Raw genomic sequence first — 14897 nt, forward strand, 5'->3', positions numbered from 1 at the left:
CTACGGAATTTCATATTGTGCTGCAAATGAGTCTGGTCTACCCTACTTCCATGTCAACACTCCTCTCTGTTACCCTCTGTATTCTCTATAGCAGTGGCAACCAACTGGTGGCCTATAGACAACTGATGCTATGTGGCCCAAAGACCATACAATGTTTGCTCTGGTTCACTCAGAGTTATTCTTTTTTTAATTAGTTGTAAACATTTTAATAGCAAGAGATAAAATGCAAACATCCAGAATTCTGGCTTCTCTTAGAAAACTGAAGAGTTAGAAACTGTCTGTAAATTCTCACATGGCAAAGGTGTATGAGAGCTAGGTGGTGACAGCCTTCTTTGTACGGAACATGAGCTCCGCAGTTGACCACTCTCTGCTGCTCCCTATAGCTCTGGACCTTGGCTGCTGCACTCAGTCACATGAAGGATGTAACGAACCTCAAGTGGCCCTGCAGGGGTTTATGTTGTCCAGTTCTACTCAAGGCTTTTAACCTCAAGTTGCAAGTTTTCTTTTTTAAAAATAATTTATTTATTTATCTTGGCTGTATCGGGTCTTAGGTGCAGCATACAGGATCTCTGCTGTGTCATACCGACGTTTCATTGTGGTGCAGAGTCTCTAGTTGTGGTGCATAGGATTAGCTGCTCTGTCTTAATCCCCTGGGATCCAACCCACCTCCTCTGCACTGCAAAGTAGATTCTTAATTACTGGACCACCCGGGAGATATCTCAGGTTGCATGTTGGCATATGGGAGGAAAATGATGTAAAGTGACATTAACTGACTCATTGTTGACCATTTCCAAGGAGTACTACAAAAAACCAAACTCTGAATGAGAGACTCTATGTGTGAAATGTGAGCCACAGTGCCTGGCACATGACAAATGGTCAGTAAATGATACCTGGCATTGTAATTAGTATTATTACTTCATCGCACTCTATTGAATACTCTAAAGATAACCTTAGAGAACAGACAGGTGATTACACAAGAAGTTTTTGAAAAATAAGAATGCAAGAGATTTGCCTCACAGGACACTTGAGATATATAATGAAGCTATAATAAATATGCCTGTACTATACGCATGTAACTTATATAATACTGCACATCAACTATATTTCAATAAAAAATTAAAAACAAACAAACAAAAAAAAAACCTCAAACCAAACCAAACAAAAACTCAGTACTGGTAGAAGAATAAACAAATCAATGGTGTAGAAAAAAAGCCCAAAGACAGACTCAAGTACAATATATAAGAATTTAATACATGATTAAATTGACATTTCACCACAGAAGAAAGGATAGATTAATCATTAATTGGTCCTGGGACAACTGACTGAATCCCAGATAAACTTTTTTCAAAAAAGGGAAACCTCTAACGGACTACAAGAAAAAAGGCAGAATAATTATTTGATATTCAAGTAGGGAAAACCTTTCTAAGTAGAAAAGCCAAGAGAGAAACCACGAAGGAAAGAAACTATGAAGGAAAAGTTAAACAGACTTGACAAGAGAAAATAAAAATTGTTGTACATTATAAAAATATAAAAGAAATTAACTGTGGGTACTATTACAGGATAAGATTCTCCACTCACTGAAGACTCACTGTTGTCTAAGCCCAAGCTCAGAGCACTGTAGACTCTTTTCATAGTGGTGGTAAGAGGCATTGTAAACACTATTGTTAGCCCTGCTTTACACATGAGGTTCAGAACTTATCAGACATTAATTGAAGTAAAATACTGCAAACTTTTTCTCAAAGCTATTATTAAGTATATTAATGGAAGTGTTAAGTAGTTAGTCAGACACAAGTGGGTCCCTGCTCCATCCTGGATGGGGCCATCTTTCCCTCCCTGACCTGGACACTGGTGATCAGAACATGCCCAGAGATCCTCCCTTTATTGTGGTCAAGACAGTTAAATTTTCAGACTTAGCAGGCCCAAATAAGATAAAACCTTCCATCACATGTTGGCGCAGGCACACCAAGCCCTAAAACCCTAAAAGGTGACACAGGATAAACTGGGGTTCATTCCTCTGTATTTGTAATAAACTAGTATTGCAGTATTTGTTCCGGTCCCCACCCCCGCCCCGACCCTGCATGGTTTTGCTTGGGTGCTTGTGGGTAAGTGCCTGGACACAAGAAGAAAAGTTATATAACCTAAAACTGACGACCAATGTGTCAAATGATGCAGGACACAAGGAGGGACTTGTCACTACTTTGAAAAACCAACCCTTTCCCAGCTGGAAGGCTGTTTCTAGTTTCCACATAGCCCACTCTCCTTTTCTCTCCTGGGAGTGTACTTTCACTTTGTTTAAGAAAACTGCTGCTGCTTAAAAGTGTTCTATGTCTTTTGATTGAATTCTTTCCTTTGGGAGGTCAAGCAGTGAGTTGCCATTTTGCTGGTAACAAAAGTGTTATGTTAGACAGTGAGATCATGGGTGATATTTTTTCCTTGTTTTGGTTTTCCAAACTCTTCAGTATTTTATATTACATTTACTGTCAGAGAAAAGACACATTATAGAACTACCTTTTGAATTCTTTGTCACAGCTCTGTTATCTTAAGAGTAAGACACGGGGAGTCAGTAAATAAGTAAATTTGTTTATAAATAAAATGGGGTAGGCAGAGAGTGATAACAACACTTACTAGGTGTCTACCAAAAGCTAGACACTGTAAGAGTTGATTTATCTGTATTATGTTTCATCCTAACCTAAAGCCTATGAGGACAAGTATATTTTTTCCACTTACTGAAGAAGGAAACTAAGACTCAGAGGTTTCACTGAGCTTGCTAGGGAAGGAAACACATCTTCAACATCTGGGCTCTTTCTACTGTGGCTTCACACCTCTAGCAGAGCACTAAGCTTATACCTGCCGACTGCGTGTGATAGTATTTAAGTGTCTCTTCTTACACTAGCAGATCATACACTTATACCCTGCTTTCTCAAATTTTAGAAAAGTCTCTGGAGCTCATTGATTCAGTACCACCATGATCCCCATCACATTAAGTACTTCATACAGATGGGTGCCCATCCTGCTCTGAAACATTTCACAGGAACAAGGGTTAAAAAATTCCACTGGCAACTGGTACTTATGCTTAATGTTAATCTGTCATGGCAAGAAGTATTCTAATATTCTTAATATGTTGACCTCATTTCAACATTTCTATGAAAACAAGAGACATGACGCTCCAATGGTAACCAGTCTCCACACTGGAATACTTCATATTCCAAGTATGAATTTAGAATCACTCTCCCTAAACCTTCACTCCCATAATTGATTTGCTACTATGTCAATGCTTTCCTTGAATCTTCAAGCATCATGCCTACCTCTTGAAGATGCAAAATGGACAAAACTTGTACAAGAAACACAAACTTGTAGTTTGGATATACATCACAGGACTATTAGGACTAAATTGCTGACTACTGTTTAGCTTGGAATGAGCTGAAAACTTTATATATGTTTTCACCTGGTTTCCATCTTGATATCATGTGATTTGTTTTCCTTCAGCACTTCTCCTTTTTGAGATCCTTACGGTTTTATATCATTCTATTAATCTTTTTTAGTCCAAATATTTGGTGATTAATCATTCATTCAAAAAACATTTAAAGACCACTATTGTATACTAGGCACTATGGAAGTTTCTGCAGAGACAAAAATAAGATCCTGTCTTTAAGGAGCTAAAAGTCTAAAAGACAAGATGAAGTAAACAGACAACTCCTATACAGTGTTCCTAGTGTTTTCACAGAGGTATGAACTGATATTGTGCAATGTCAAAGGAAGAGCTGGGGTAATGAGGGAAAGTTTCTTGGAGGTGGTGCTCAGGAAGAATCATTAAAGACCAATAGGAGCTAGTCAGACATTGGAAGGAAGTTATTTTCTGCATATTTTGGAAACTGTGAGAGCAAAAGGTGCCTATGGGAACCGAAAACAGACAGCTGAGGCTAGCACATCTTTCTGAATATAAGCTATTTAGTGATGGATACAAAATGTAATGATGATTATCGTTACTGCAACCATCAACTTTTTTGATGACGATGACTTGCTCCAAAACCAAATTTTAAAAAACAAACTTTTGCAGAATGTTGTGGCTGTTGCTAATTATTTTAATAATGACCTTCCAAATACTTTACATCCGAAGAAGAGTATTATGAACCAGAGGAATGTATTTTGCTAATGAAATGAGAAATATACTTCTTCACATTAATCATAGAACTCCAATAAAGCAGACTCCAGGCATGCTCAAACCATCCCCACAGGACTCCTCCTGACTACATGTGAGTGAACGGACAATGCAATGCTACTCTTCAATCACTTAAAGGTTAATGGTGAGAAAGTCCATTTTTATCTTTGGTCTATTAGATAAGGGCATCAGTACATTAGAATTGATTTTTAGGGGCTGGAGAAAAGTGGTTAAGAAAAACAACTCAAGATGAAAAGAGTGCTTCACAGTGAGAGTTCTACATGCTCAGATACAGAAAGACAGAGGACCAAGCCACTCCCCTGTGAACTGTTACTCCGGAGGTATCAATCTCTCCATTTGACCCTAGAAATAGCACTTTCTTTGCTAGTATTTTCCAGGCCAGTACCACAGTCTTCAGCAGCTGAATAAAGCAAAAACAAAAAAACCCCATGGCATACTAGCATGTTAATTTTGAACAATAGTAGACAGTTGCAAAAAAGGAGTAAGTGTCACAACAACTTTTCACTAAAGCTTTCAAACAACATTAAATGAATTAAAGAACAATGGCTAGGGTAGACAGATTCTCAGGGAAAATAAAATATAAAAGGGTGTGAATTAAGGGATAAAAGATACATTATTTTTCTGAAAGATGCACTCTAAGGAAATTTATCCATGTATTACAATTAATTTTGCTGAGTCGTGTCCGACTCTTTGTGACCTCATGGACTGTATACAGTCCACGGAATTCTCCAGGCCAGAATACTGGAGTGGGTAGCCGTTCCCTTCTCCAGGGGATCTTCCTAAACCAGGGTTCGAACCCAGGTCTCCCACATTGCAGGCGGATTCTTTCCCAGCTGAGCCACCAGGGAAGCCCAAGAATACTGGAGTGGGTAGCCTATCCCTTCTCCAGGGGATCTTCCCGACCCAGGAATTGAACTGGGGTCTCCTGCAATAATAAGCTTTGAGAAGAATATATATTATGTTTAAAAGTAAGAATATGATTAAAATAGTTGATCAAAGCACCATGAGAAAAAAATTTTTTTCAATTAAACTCAAAAACTTTATCTTGAAAGAAGAAACAGTGAACCTATCTTTGAAAGTGAGTGTTAGATGTATTTTTAAAATCTTTTACCTGATTTAAATAATTTAGGCACTTTTCAAGACACCAAAGGCAACAAATGCAAGATTTCAGCACACATCGAGCACAAGCATTTTCCTGGAAAGAATGAATAATGAAAATAATTAAAGACCAAAGAATCAAACCATACCATGTAAAATATTATAAAGTTTAGAAAAGTAAAAATTAAGAAAAATCACAACCTATGCTTCAAAGCCTCCACACTCACCCTTTTTCCCCTCAAAATGTAATGGCTGAATTATTTTTATTTTTTATTTATTTTTTGTTTTGGTTTTTTTTTTTTGAATTATTTTTAATCAGTTCAATCCAACATTTACTTAGTACCTATTGCATATAAGATAAAGTATATAAGACCAACAAGGAACTTAAAAGCATTAAACATAACAAAGGTTAGAGTCAGAATGATACAGATCCTAGTGCCATGAGAATGGAGGAGAGAGAGAAGATGCCACTTAGGAGGTTAGAGGACTCAGGGGAGGTTTCTAGGAAGAGGGGGCATTTGAGCTAAGCTATGCAGAAATGCATGTTGCTTCTGCAGCTAAGGACAGGAAGGAGGGTTCCAAGGAGGAAAGTGTGAATTCACACAGAGGAATAGAAGCACAGGCTATTTGGGGAAATCTGTGATTAGATAAATTTTGCCAGAGCATACGGAGTACAAGAGTGGGAGATAAGGGGACCGAATTAGATTCCACTTGGCAAGGACATGGAAGAAAACATTCACACTTGGACTTAATATCATTGGGAATTTTGCTACATGCAGAACTGAGATCTGGAATGTGCCCACAGAAAGTCCAGAAAAGATTTTTCTTTACCTTTCCTTTGAGCTGACTGTGAATGTACATAAGGATCATTCGTGGAATTTTGACTAACGTGATAATGAAAGAACCTTTTGCCACAGTACCAAGGTGATAACGAATAAGGCGATTCACTGATGCCAGAATCGGTGTAAATGGCAAATTCCTTTTATCCCTGTTTAAAAAATGACCAAAAAGACAATTAAAGGCTTGACCAGGTAGAAACATAGAAAAGATTTAGTTCAAAAAAGAGTGAAAAATTAGTTCATTTTTCTTATTCTAGTTCTATGACAAAATAGCAAAGTAACTACAAGTGCTTCAGATGTATCATGTAAAATTAATGTTTCATTTCTTTATGGTAGTTTCATGGGGTTCTTATGCTCTAATACTTTAAGTTAAATAAAATTGCTTTGAAAGCTCTTACTAGTAAATAGTTATGGTGGTAATTATACAATCAGATAATGGAACGTAGAAAGATGTTAGACCTGGCACCTCGTTTTAATGGAAAACTATCAGGCCTACTGTAGTGTATAGTTAGCTCTGAAATTAGGAAAGAAAGTCACAACACCTTTTCTGATCCATACAAATTAAAGACTTGTTAACCTTTGCTAGATCCTTATATAAGCAAAAATACTGGGTTGACCAAAAAGTTCACTCAGCTTTTTCCATACCATCTTATGTGGAAAAACCCAAAAGAACTTCTTGGCCAACCCAATACATAAGACACTAACTACTAAAGATTTATTTTTCTGATAAATGTAATTTAAGTGTAGCATGACCTGCTATTCTAATTAATTTTTTAAGAAAGTTACAGGAGAGAATAAAGAATAAAATAATAACCTCCCATTTTCCTACCTCACAGAATTATCAACTACACATTTTGTCATATTGACTCCCACTTACTTCTTAAAGAAATTAAACTCTTACCAGCCTCAGTTCCATTTCCTTCAGGCATAATCACTTAGATTATCTTAAGTTTTTTTTTTCTTGCTTTCTTTTTTTCATTGATATATAATCGACCTACAATACTATGTTAGTTCTGCATATACAACATAGTGATTCAATATTTGTACACATTACAAATGATCACCACAATAAGTCTAGTTGTCATCTGTCACCATACAAAATGATCACAATATTATCACCCATAGTCCCCACGTTAGACTTTTCATCCCCATCATCATTCATTTTTTTTGTAACTGGAAGTTTGTACCTTTTAATCTCCTTCACCTATTTCATTCGCAGCCTCGACCCCTCCTCTGGCAATCACCTGATTTTTCTCTATGTCTATGAGGCTTCCCTGATAGCTCAGTTGGTAAAGAATCCACCTGCAATGCAGGAGACCTTGGTTCGATTCCTGGGTCAGGAAGATCTGCTGGAGAAGGGATAGGCTACCCACTCCAGTATTCTTGCACTTCCCTTGTGGCTCAGCTGGTAAAGAATCCACCCCCAATGCGGGAGACCTGGGTTCAATCCCTGGGTTGGGAAGATCCCCTGGAGAAGGGAAAGGCTACCCACTCCAGTATTCTGACTTGGAGAATTCCATGAACTGTATAGTCCGTGAAGTCGCAAAGAGTCGGACACAACCGAGAGACTTTCATTTGAGTCTATTTCACATGAGTCTATTTGTTATGCTTGTTTTGTTTTTTAGATTCCACATGTAAGTGAAATCATACAGGTATCTGACAGTCTCTGCTTGACTTATTTTACTTAGCATAATACCCTCTGGGTCCATCCATGTTGTTACAACTTAAGTTTTCTGACAAGTATAAATTCTCACCTAGTAAAATAGTAGGTCACCACAGCTCCTGCCACAGTCATCTGCTGACAGGCTAAAATAAATTCACTGATCCAAATCAGGCCCACCACATGGTACCACCACATGTACTGCAGAGGCCCTGAAATTCTGAACTCCACAAAGCCTTGTTCATTCTGAACAGCACTACCTAGGAAAATATCAAAGAAGGAAAGAAGCAGCACATAAAGTATAAACCAAAAAACATGGCTATTAAATCTAGGAGATTAAACTAATTTCCAACAATATATCCCTACCCCCAAACCACTGGCATTATGATCACAGCGTTATTTCATTAAGGGACAAAAATAATTATCACTTCAAAAGTTGTATAGCAGAACACTGTAAAATCAAGCATTTTGTTTTCCTCAAAGGCAACATATATAGCTTTTAAAAGTTGCTCTGTTTGAATATAATTCTTACCACATTATCAGTTATTTAGTTTATGCATGAATTTTCCAATACTTCAGTTTTCTTAAAGAGCTTTTACTTGTCCAATAATTACAGATATAAAATTAGCAAAATACAGAAATTAATATTATTTTCAATTGGTGGTGTGTTGAATGACCAGAGAAGTTACATATATGCTTATTATCCTTATACCACTCTTAACAATTAATTCCATTTAGACATACATAACTTTTGATATTAAGTATGGCTACAAGTAAGTCCGAGCATCTAACTATGAACTCTATCACCACTAGCTCTATATAGGTTCAGGTCATTTCCAAACTAGAAAATCCCAAGGAGGCAGGTTGATCTCTGGCTATCACTGGAGTTTGAAGCAACTCCAGAGAAGCACTGCATTCATCTCAGAATGAACCTAAATGTCTGAGTCAGCTTACTTCAAATCCACAACCATCTCAAACCTGGATATGTTTTCAGGCCCTACCTGGTTTAGACTCACTTTGCTCGGAAGATCATGAATGGGGACTACGTTATTTTTTTAAAAAAACTTTCCATTTTATATTGGGTTTGGCAAATTAACAATGTTGTGATAGTTCCAGGTAAACAGTGAAAGGACTCATCCATCTGTACACATGTATCCATTCCCCTCAAACTGTCCTCCCCTCCAGGCTGTCACATAACATATCCCTGTGCTATACAGTAGGTCCTTGTTGGTTATCCATTTTAAATATAGCAGTGTGCACATGTCCATCCCAAACTCCCAAACCATCCCTTCCCCCAAATTCTTACCCCTGGCAACCATTAGTTCATTCTCTAAGTCTGTTTCTGCTAAGTAAGTTCATCTGTAAAAAGGTAATGTGTTATTGAAGAGCCATAACCTCTGTTATTTCTGATGGCTATCAGACCTTAGACCATAAATGTCTTAAGAATTATATCTCTCTGATGTTTTAAAATATTTTAATGCAAATCAGTTTCATCGCTAAAAGAAAGCAGTAACATGTCTTCTTACCAGCTGTGCCAAGAAAGAGAAGTGTCATGATCCAGTACACCCAAAATAGAACAAGAGCAAAGAAAGTCCAAAAGGGCTGGAAGACTAGCAGCGGCAAGTGAATGAAGACCTTGCCGGCCACGTGGAACAAGGCAATGGTGAGAGCAACCCGCTTGCGCATCACCAGCATGACCAGGAACAAGATAACCTGCATGGAGAAAATGGACGGGAAGGTTTTAGCTGCTGTTTTAAGTGGTAAAAACAGAAACAATGGTGGAAAATTTTTAACACAATTCTTAATTCCACTTATCATATTTCATTATTTACTGAAAATGTCCTTTAAAGCTAAACATAAAAGAATTTCTAAATTATTAATACATCCTAGAATGCTACTTTTCCTTTTTCCACTCATTACAAATCAAAACATGTTGCTTGTCATCAGGATGAGACTCATAAAATTCTGAAAACTGGGGAGAAGACCATATGCTATGATCACAAAAGCACAGATATTTGTACATCCTCTCCCTTATTGGATCATGAGCACCTTACGAGCAGGGTTCATGTCAAATTTATTCACTCCCCACTCTGCCCTGGCACTTGGCATAGAGAAATGTACTTAAAAGATGATTAATAAGTATTTGCACAATGATAGCAAACAAAAATCTCTTGGTACCAATGGTTTTATAGTGGCTTTATTTTTAGTTTCCAATGCTCAATGAAAAGCTTGGGATTGCTCCAAGAAGTAAACTCAGAATTTTTTGCCCCCTTTTTACAGAGAGGAGAGGGAGATAAACCAAAAATATAAATACAGATTATTGAACCACAAGTTTGTTAATTTTACTGTAATTAGTATAATAATTATACTAGTGAAGCTCACCTCTATTTTTGGAATAATGTTAAAAGTTTAAAAGGAAAAAAATGGGAAAATAATTAGTGAAAACAGAATGACATGAGATGGCTTATTTCTTAATATACTTTTCTATAATAAAGAGAACTGTTTTTTAAAAATAATTACATTATTTCATGACAGTAAGACATATGTTCTTAATAGAAAATGATAATTAATATTCAGCTGAAAATTCCCTCTCAAAGAGCAGGCAGTACAGAACAAAATGTTGCATCAAATAGCACCCATTAATTAGGGAAGCCTCTGAAGACTTCTGAGGAGGTCATACATACCCTATGGGACAGAGGTTTAACCTAATAGTGATCAAGAGTAGACTTGCAATAGCTAGGGGTAAGTTTTTGCTTCACTAATGGTCTATAAATAAAACAAAAACCTGAAAGATACACTGAGGCCTGTACTCACCGTGAACACCGTTGCCGAAATGGCATAGATGAGGAGTGCCCGAAGATTGGCCTCAGCTATCTGAGGCTGCTCAGGAATAATCGTTTCTTTGGGAGACTTTCTTTGCTTTGCATACAGCCACCAGAGTACACCTGTGCCACCTGGGGACAGGAAACAATTTTGCAATAAGTAGCGAAAGAAAATGTGTAACATAAATCCTCAATTTTCTAGACCCTTCCTATACATCACCACGGACTATTACAGCAACAATCCATTTGGCTGGGAGGTGTGTGGCTGTCATTTTTTGCCAGCAAAGGGGAACTCCAATGACACGCTATCATCTTCCACATTACACACTTACAAATCTTTAACTGAATCAAATGAACCTCCTTTAACTCTATTATCAATTCTGAAGCTGAGAGAGAGCCTAGCAAGGACAGATACCCCTGAGAGGCACTGGTCACCGAAGACAGCCTCAGCACCTGTTTAAGCTAGGGAGTGTGTGGAAAGCAAGTAAACGGCATAGAAATCAGCAATGAAGGGACTTCCCCAGTGATCCCAGTGGATAAGACTCTACACTTCTAAGGCAGGGAGTATGGGTTAGACCCCCGGTTGGGCAACTAAGATCCCACATGTCATGCAGTTTTGTGACCACCCCCAAAAGAAGAACTAAAGTTAAAAAAAAAAAAAAATCAGCAATGAAGCTGAGGAAGGCAAAGATCTTCTCTGTTGTACAATAACCCCAGTGCCTAGTGATGACACACTCACACAGTTGATAAAATATTCACACTATGAGTAAATGAAGATCAAATGAGTAGTTCCTACCATAGGTAGGAACGAAGGAAATCTTCAACAGTTTGAGAGCAGTGGGCACTAGAAATGGGACTTGTTATCTCTATCACTTGTTCAGAGATTCTAGATTGAAGAGGGAGGCATAACTGCCTCTCAATAAGAGAGCTGCATCAGACACCTTCATTCAGTTCATCTGGTATATTTTGAGTGCCCACAGCATCTACTGTTCTAGGGGTAAGCCCTGTGTGCATGCACACTCAGTCATCTCTGGCTCTTTTGTGACTCCATAGGCTGTAGCCCGCCAGGCTCCTCTGTCCATGGGATTTCCCAGGCAAGAATATTGGAGTGGGTTGCCATTTCCTTCTCCAGGGGATCTTCCCGACCCAGGGATTGAACCCATGTCTCTGGTGTCTCCTGCATTGGCAGGTGGGCTCTTTACCAGCTTTGCCACCTGGGAAAGCACCCAGGAGTTGAGGACAGAGGACAGAGCAGTAAAAATCCAAGCCCCCAACATCACCTCTCCTGGAGCTTATATAGTTTTGGGGAAACAGAAAGAAAAAGAAACAACCAAAAACACAGTATATTAAACCTAAGAAAAAAGCTACTTAGTAAGAGGGATAGAAGTGTTAGTGTTGGGAAAGCAGTACAATTTTATATATGATGGGTAACTAAGACCTCTCTGGGGTGAGATGATATTTGAACAAAAGAATCAAAGACGGGGAGAAAACAAATCTATGAAACTAAGGAAAGAGTCGTCCAGGCAAAAAGGAATAGCAAGTTCTAAGATGCTGAGATGGGGTCATGCATAGCAGGCGAGAAAGGAAGAGGCCATTATAGCCACAATGAGCAATGGGAAAAGCAATAACAGATGTGGGGAGAGCAGGAGCTGGCTTCCAGATCATACTGTAAGTCCTTGTAGGCCGTGGTAAGGAAACGGGAGATTCAGAGTAGAGGCATGTATATGTCTACATGGACAAGAGAAATGCCTGAGAGAGAAGCACTGGGCTAAGATCCATGCAAATCAACTCAAGCTCCATCTGCACTCAAGGCAAGAGTGAATAGTGTCAAAGGAAAATTCCTTAGTATTTGTAAGCAAATACTAAGCATGAATTTTTCTTCTACTGAAGATGAGAAAGCAAAACAATTGAGTCTATGGAAAATGTTTCTGAGAAAGGGAAATACTACTTCCATTTTGGAATCTTGAAGGTACAAGAAAACTGCCTGGAAAACTATTTAATATCCTCAAAAACTGGAATAAAATACATTTTCTCTAAACAGAAAAAGTTGAGAGAAAGGCTGAAGTTATGGGAAAATATATAGAATAAGATAATAGTTATGACATTAAGGAGACTGTTCATAACATCTACAGTAGATATCATTCATTAACCATTTAAACTTGTGCCAGGAATTAGCACAAATAGATGTAACCACATTTAATTACAATGCTATTAAGTGGGTATTATCAGCGTCACTTTACAAATGATGAAATTGAAATTTAGGGAAATTCAACAGCATGCCAAATGCCACATATCTGGTAAGTGGGAGAGCTAGGATTCAAGCTAGAGCTAGTCCATCACCAACTCAATGGACATGAGTTTGAGCAAATTCCAGGAGATGGTGAAGGACAGGGAAGCCTGGAATGCTGCAGTCATGGGGTTGCAGAGTCTGACACAACTGAGCAACTGAACAATAGATAGGATTCAAATCTACTTTTATTCTAAAGGCTATTCATCTGTTATGAACTGAATGCTTGTCTCCCCAAAATCCTTCTACTGAATCCTAATCCTCACTGTGGTAGTATTTGGAGGTGGGGCCTTTAGAAGATGAAGGGGTCATAAGAGTGGAGCCCTTGTGAATAGGATTAGTGCCCTTTTTATAAAAGAGACCTCAGGGAGCTCCTTTCCCCCTTCTGCCATGCGAGGACACCAATCAGATGGCTGGAAACAGGAAGTCAGCCTTCAGATGCCAAATCTGCTGGTGCCCTGATCTTGTACGCTCCAACCTCCACAACTTTGAGAAATAAATGTTTGTGGTTTATAGGGCATCCAGGCTATGGTACTTTGCTACAATAGTCCAATCTGACTAAGCATCATCTAGCACACAGTTAGATTTGAAGGCTACCAATTGAAATGAAAAGTATGAGGAAGAGCTACAAATTAGATGAAATTGGAATAACAAAATTAAGTAATTAAGTACAGAAGTGATACTGAGGAAAACTAAATCAGTGATATAGCAGATAAACTTGAAGAGTTCTTCTTGAATGTAAAGAAAATGACAAAAGAACTGAAAATGCTAATTTGGTAGATAATGAGAATAAGAAGAATCTTTAGTCAAAATTTAGAATAGAAACAATAATCAAACACAGAAATAAAGAAAACGTTTCAAAGTTAAAAAAGATCCTACCAAAAGAGATCATAGGCAAACTTAGTTAAGATTCTGAACTAGACAAAAATTTTAAGTTGTAAGTTAAAAATTACATAAACATCTGGTAAGTAAGGTAGGTTATGGGCAAAGGAACAAATTTAGACTGGTGTCAAAGTTCTCTGAAATAAAGTATAGATACAATGCAATATATTGTACCTCAAGAATTTTATATGCAACAACTTTACATTCACATGTGATGACAAAGGCAATCTTAGATTACCAAGAATTCAGAATATATACAACCCACAAGCCCTTCATGAATAAATTACTGAACTCAGATTCCAGTCAAAACAAATATGAATTGAAATTAAGAACTCAAGAACAGACTTTTATAAAAATAGGACCAGAATAACTGAATCACTCTGCTGTACAACTGAAACCAATGCAACATTGTAAATCGACTATACTCTAATAAAAAATAAAAACAGGACCCGCAGTCATCACTAAAACCAGGTAAGCAGAATCTTAAGGCAAAGGTAAGCAAAAGTCTTTTAAAAAATAAAGTACAACAAATAATATTTTAACTTTAATAATAACCTGAACATGAATACTCAGATTATTTAACAAGAGCCAAAAAGTGCAAACGGGCAGAAAGGAATAGAATTAGAAAGGTAGAAAAGTTTATGCTAAATTTAAGGGGAGAAGGACTCAACAAATACTGCTTCCTTTCAGCCTTTAAAAATCATAGAATTCTAGACTGAAGAATATTTTCTGAAAATGTATAGGCTACGAACTGCAGAAGTAAAAATAAAAGGTATACTATCCAAAGCAAGGGTGAAAATAACCAGAGAAAACATAATTCATACAGCAAAGAAAGATAGGGAAAACAAAATAAGGAAGCATAAATTTAAGGAAAATATAAAACAGACGACATCAGGGGTGACAAAGAATAAGTAGCTTACCAAGTGAACCCAGGATGAGCAGAAATGTTAAGATCCACACAAGTACTCTTGATATATACCTGATTATCACCATCAAAATCATGGACAGAACTGTAGGGAAGATAAAGGACACACAGAATATCATTTGAAAACATTAGAAAATATAAAGAGAAACTCTTTCAATTGTTTTCTCCTAGGGAAAGTAATTTGTTGCTATTGACAAGTTCATG

General features: G+C 37.5%; 1 protein-coding gene across 3 annotated transcripts in view; it reads right to left on the reverse strand.

Annotated features, from left to right (window-relative positions):
- Positions 1-14897, reverse strand: part of SLC44A1 (solute carrier family 44 member 1) — a 212292-nt gene that overhangs the window by 73215 nt on the left and 124180 nt on the right. For all 3 annotated transcript variants that reach the window (XM_061163489.1, XM_061163488.1, XM_061163487.1), the window contains exons 7-12: positions 14689-14778; positions 10592-10731; positions 9304-9490; positions 7872-8037; positions 6110-6266; positions 5292-5375 (exon numbers count right to left, since the gene is read on the reverse strand). In XM_061163489.1, coding sequence (XP_061019472.1) covers positions 5292-5375; positions 6110-6266; positions 7872-8037; positions 9304-9490; positions 10592-10731; positions 14689-14778 — 824 coding nt within the window. The remainder of the gene's footprint in view (positions 1-5291; positions 5376-6109; positions 6267-7871; positions 8038-9303; positions 9491-10591; positions 10732-14688; positions 14779-14897) is intronic.

This window comes from Dama dama, chromosome 16 (assembly GCF_033118175.1).
Source record: "Dama dama isolate Ldn47 chromosome 16, ASM3311817v1, whole genome shotgun sequence".
Lineage (NCBI taxonomy): Eukaryota > Metazoa > Chordata > Mammalia > Artiodactyla > Cervidae > Dama > Dama dama.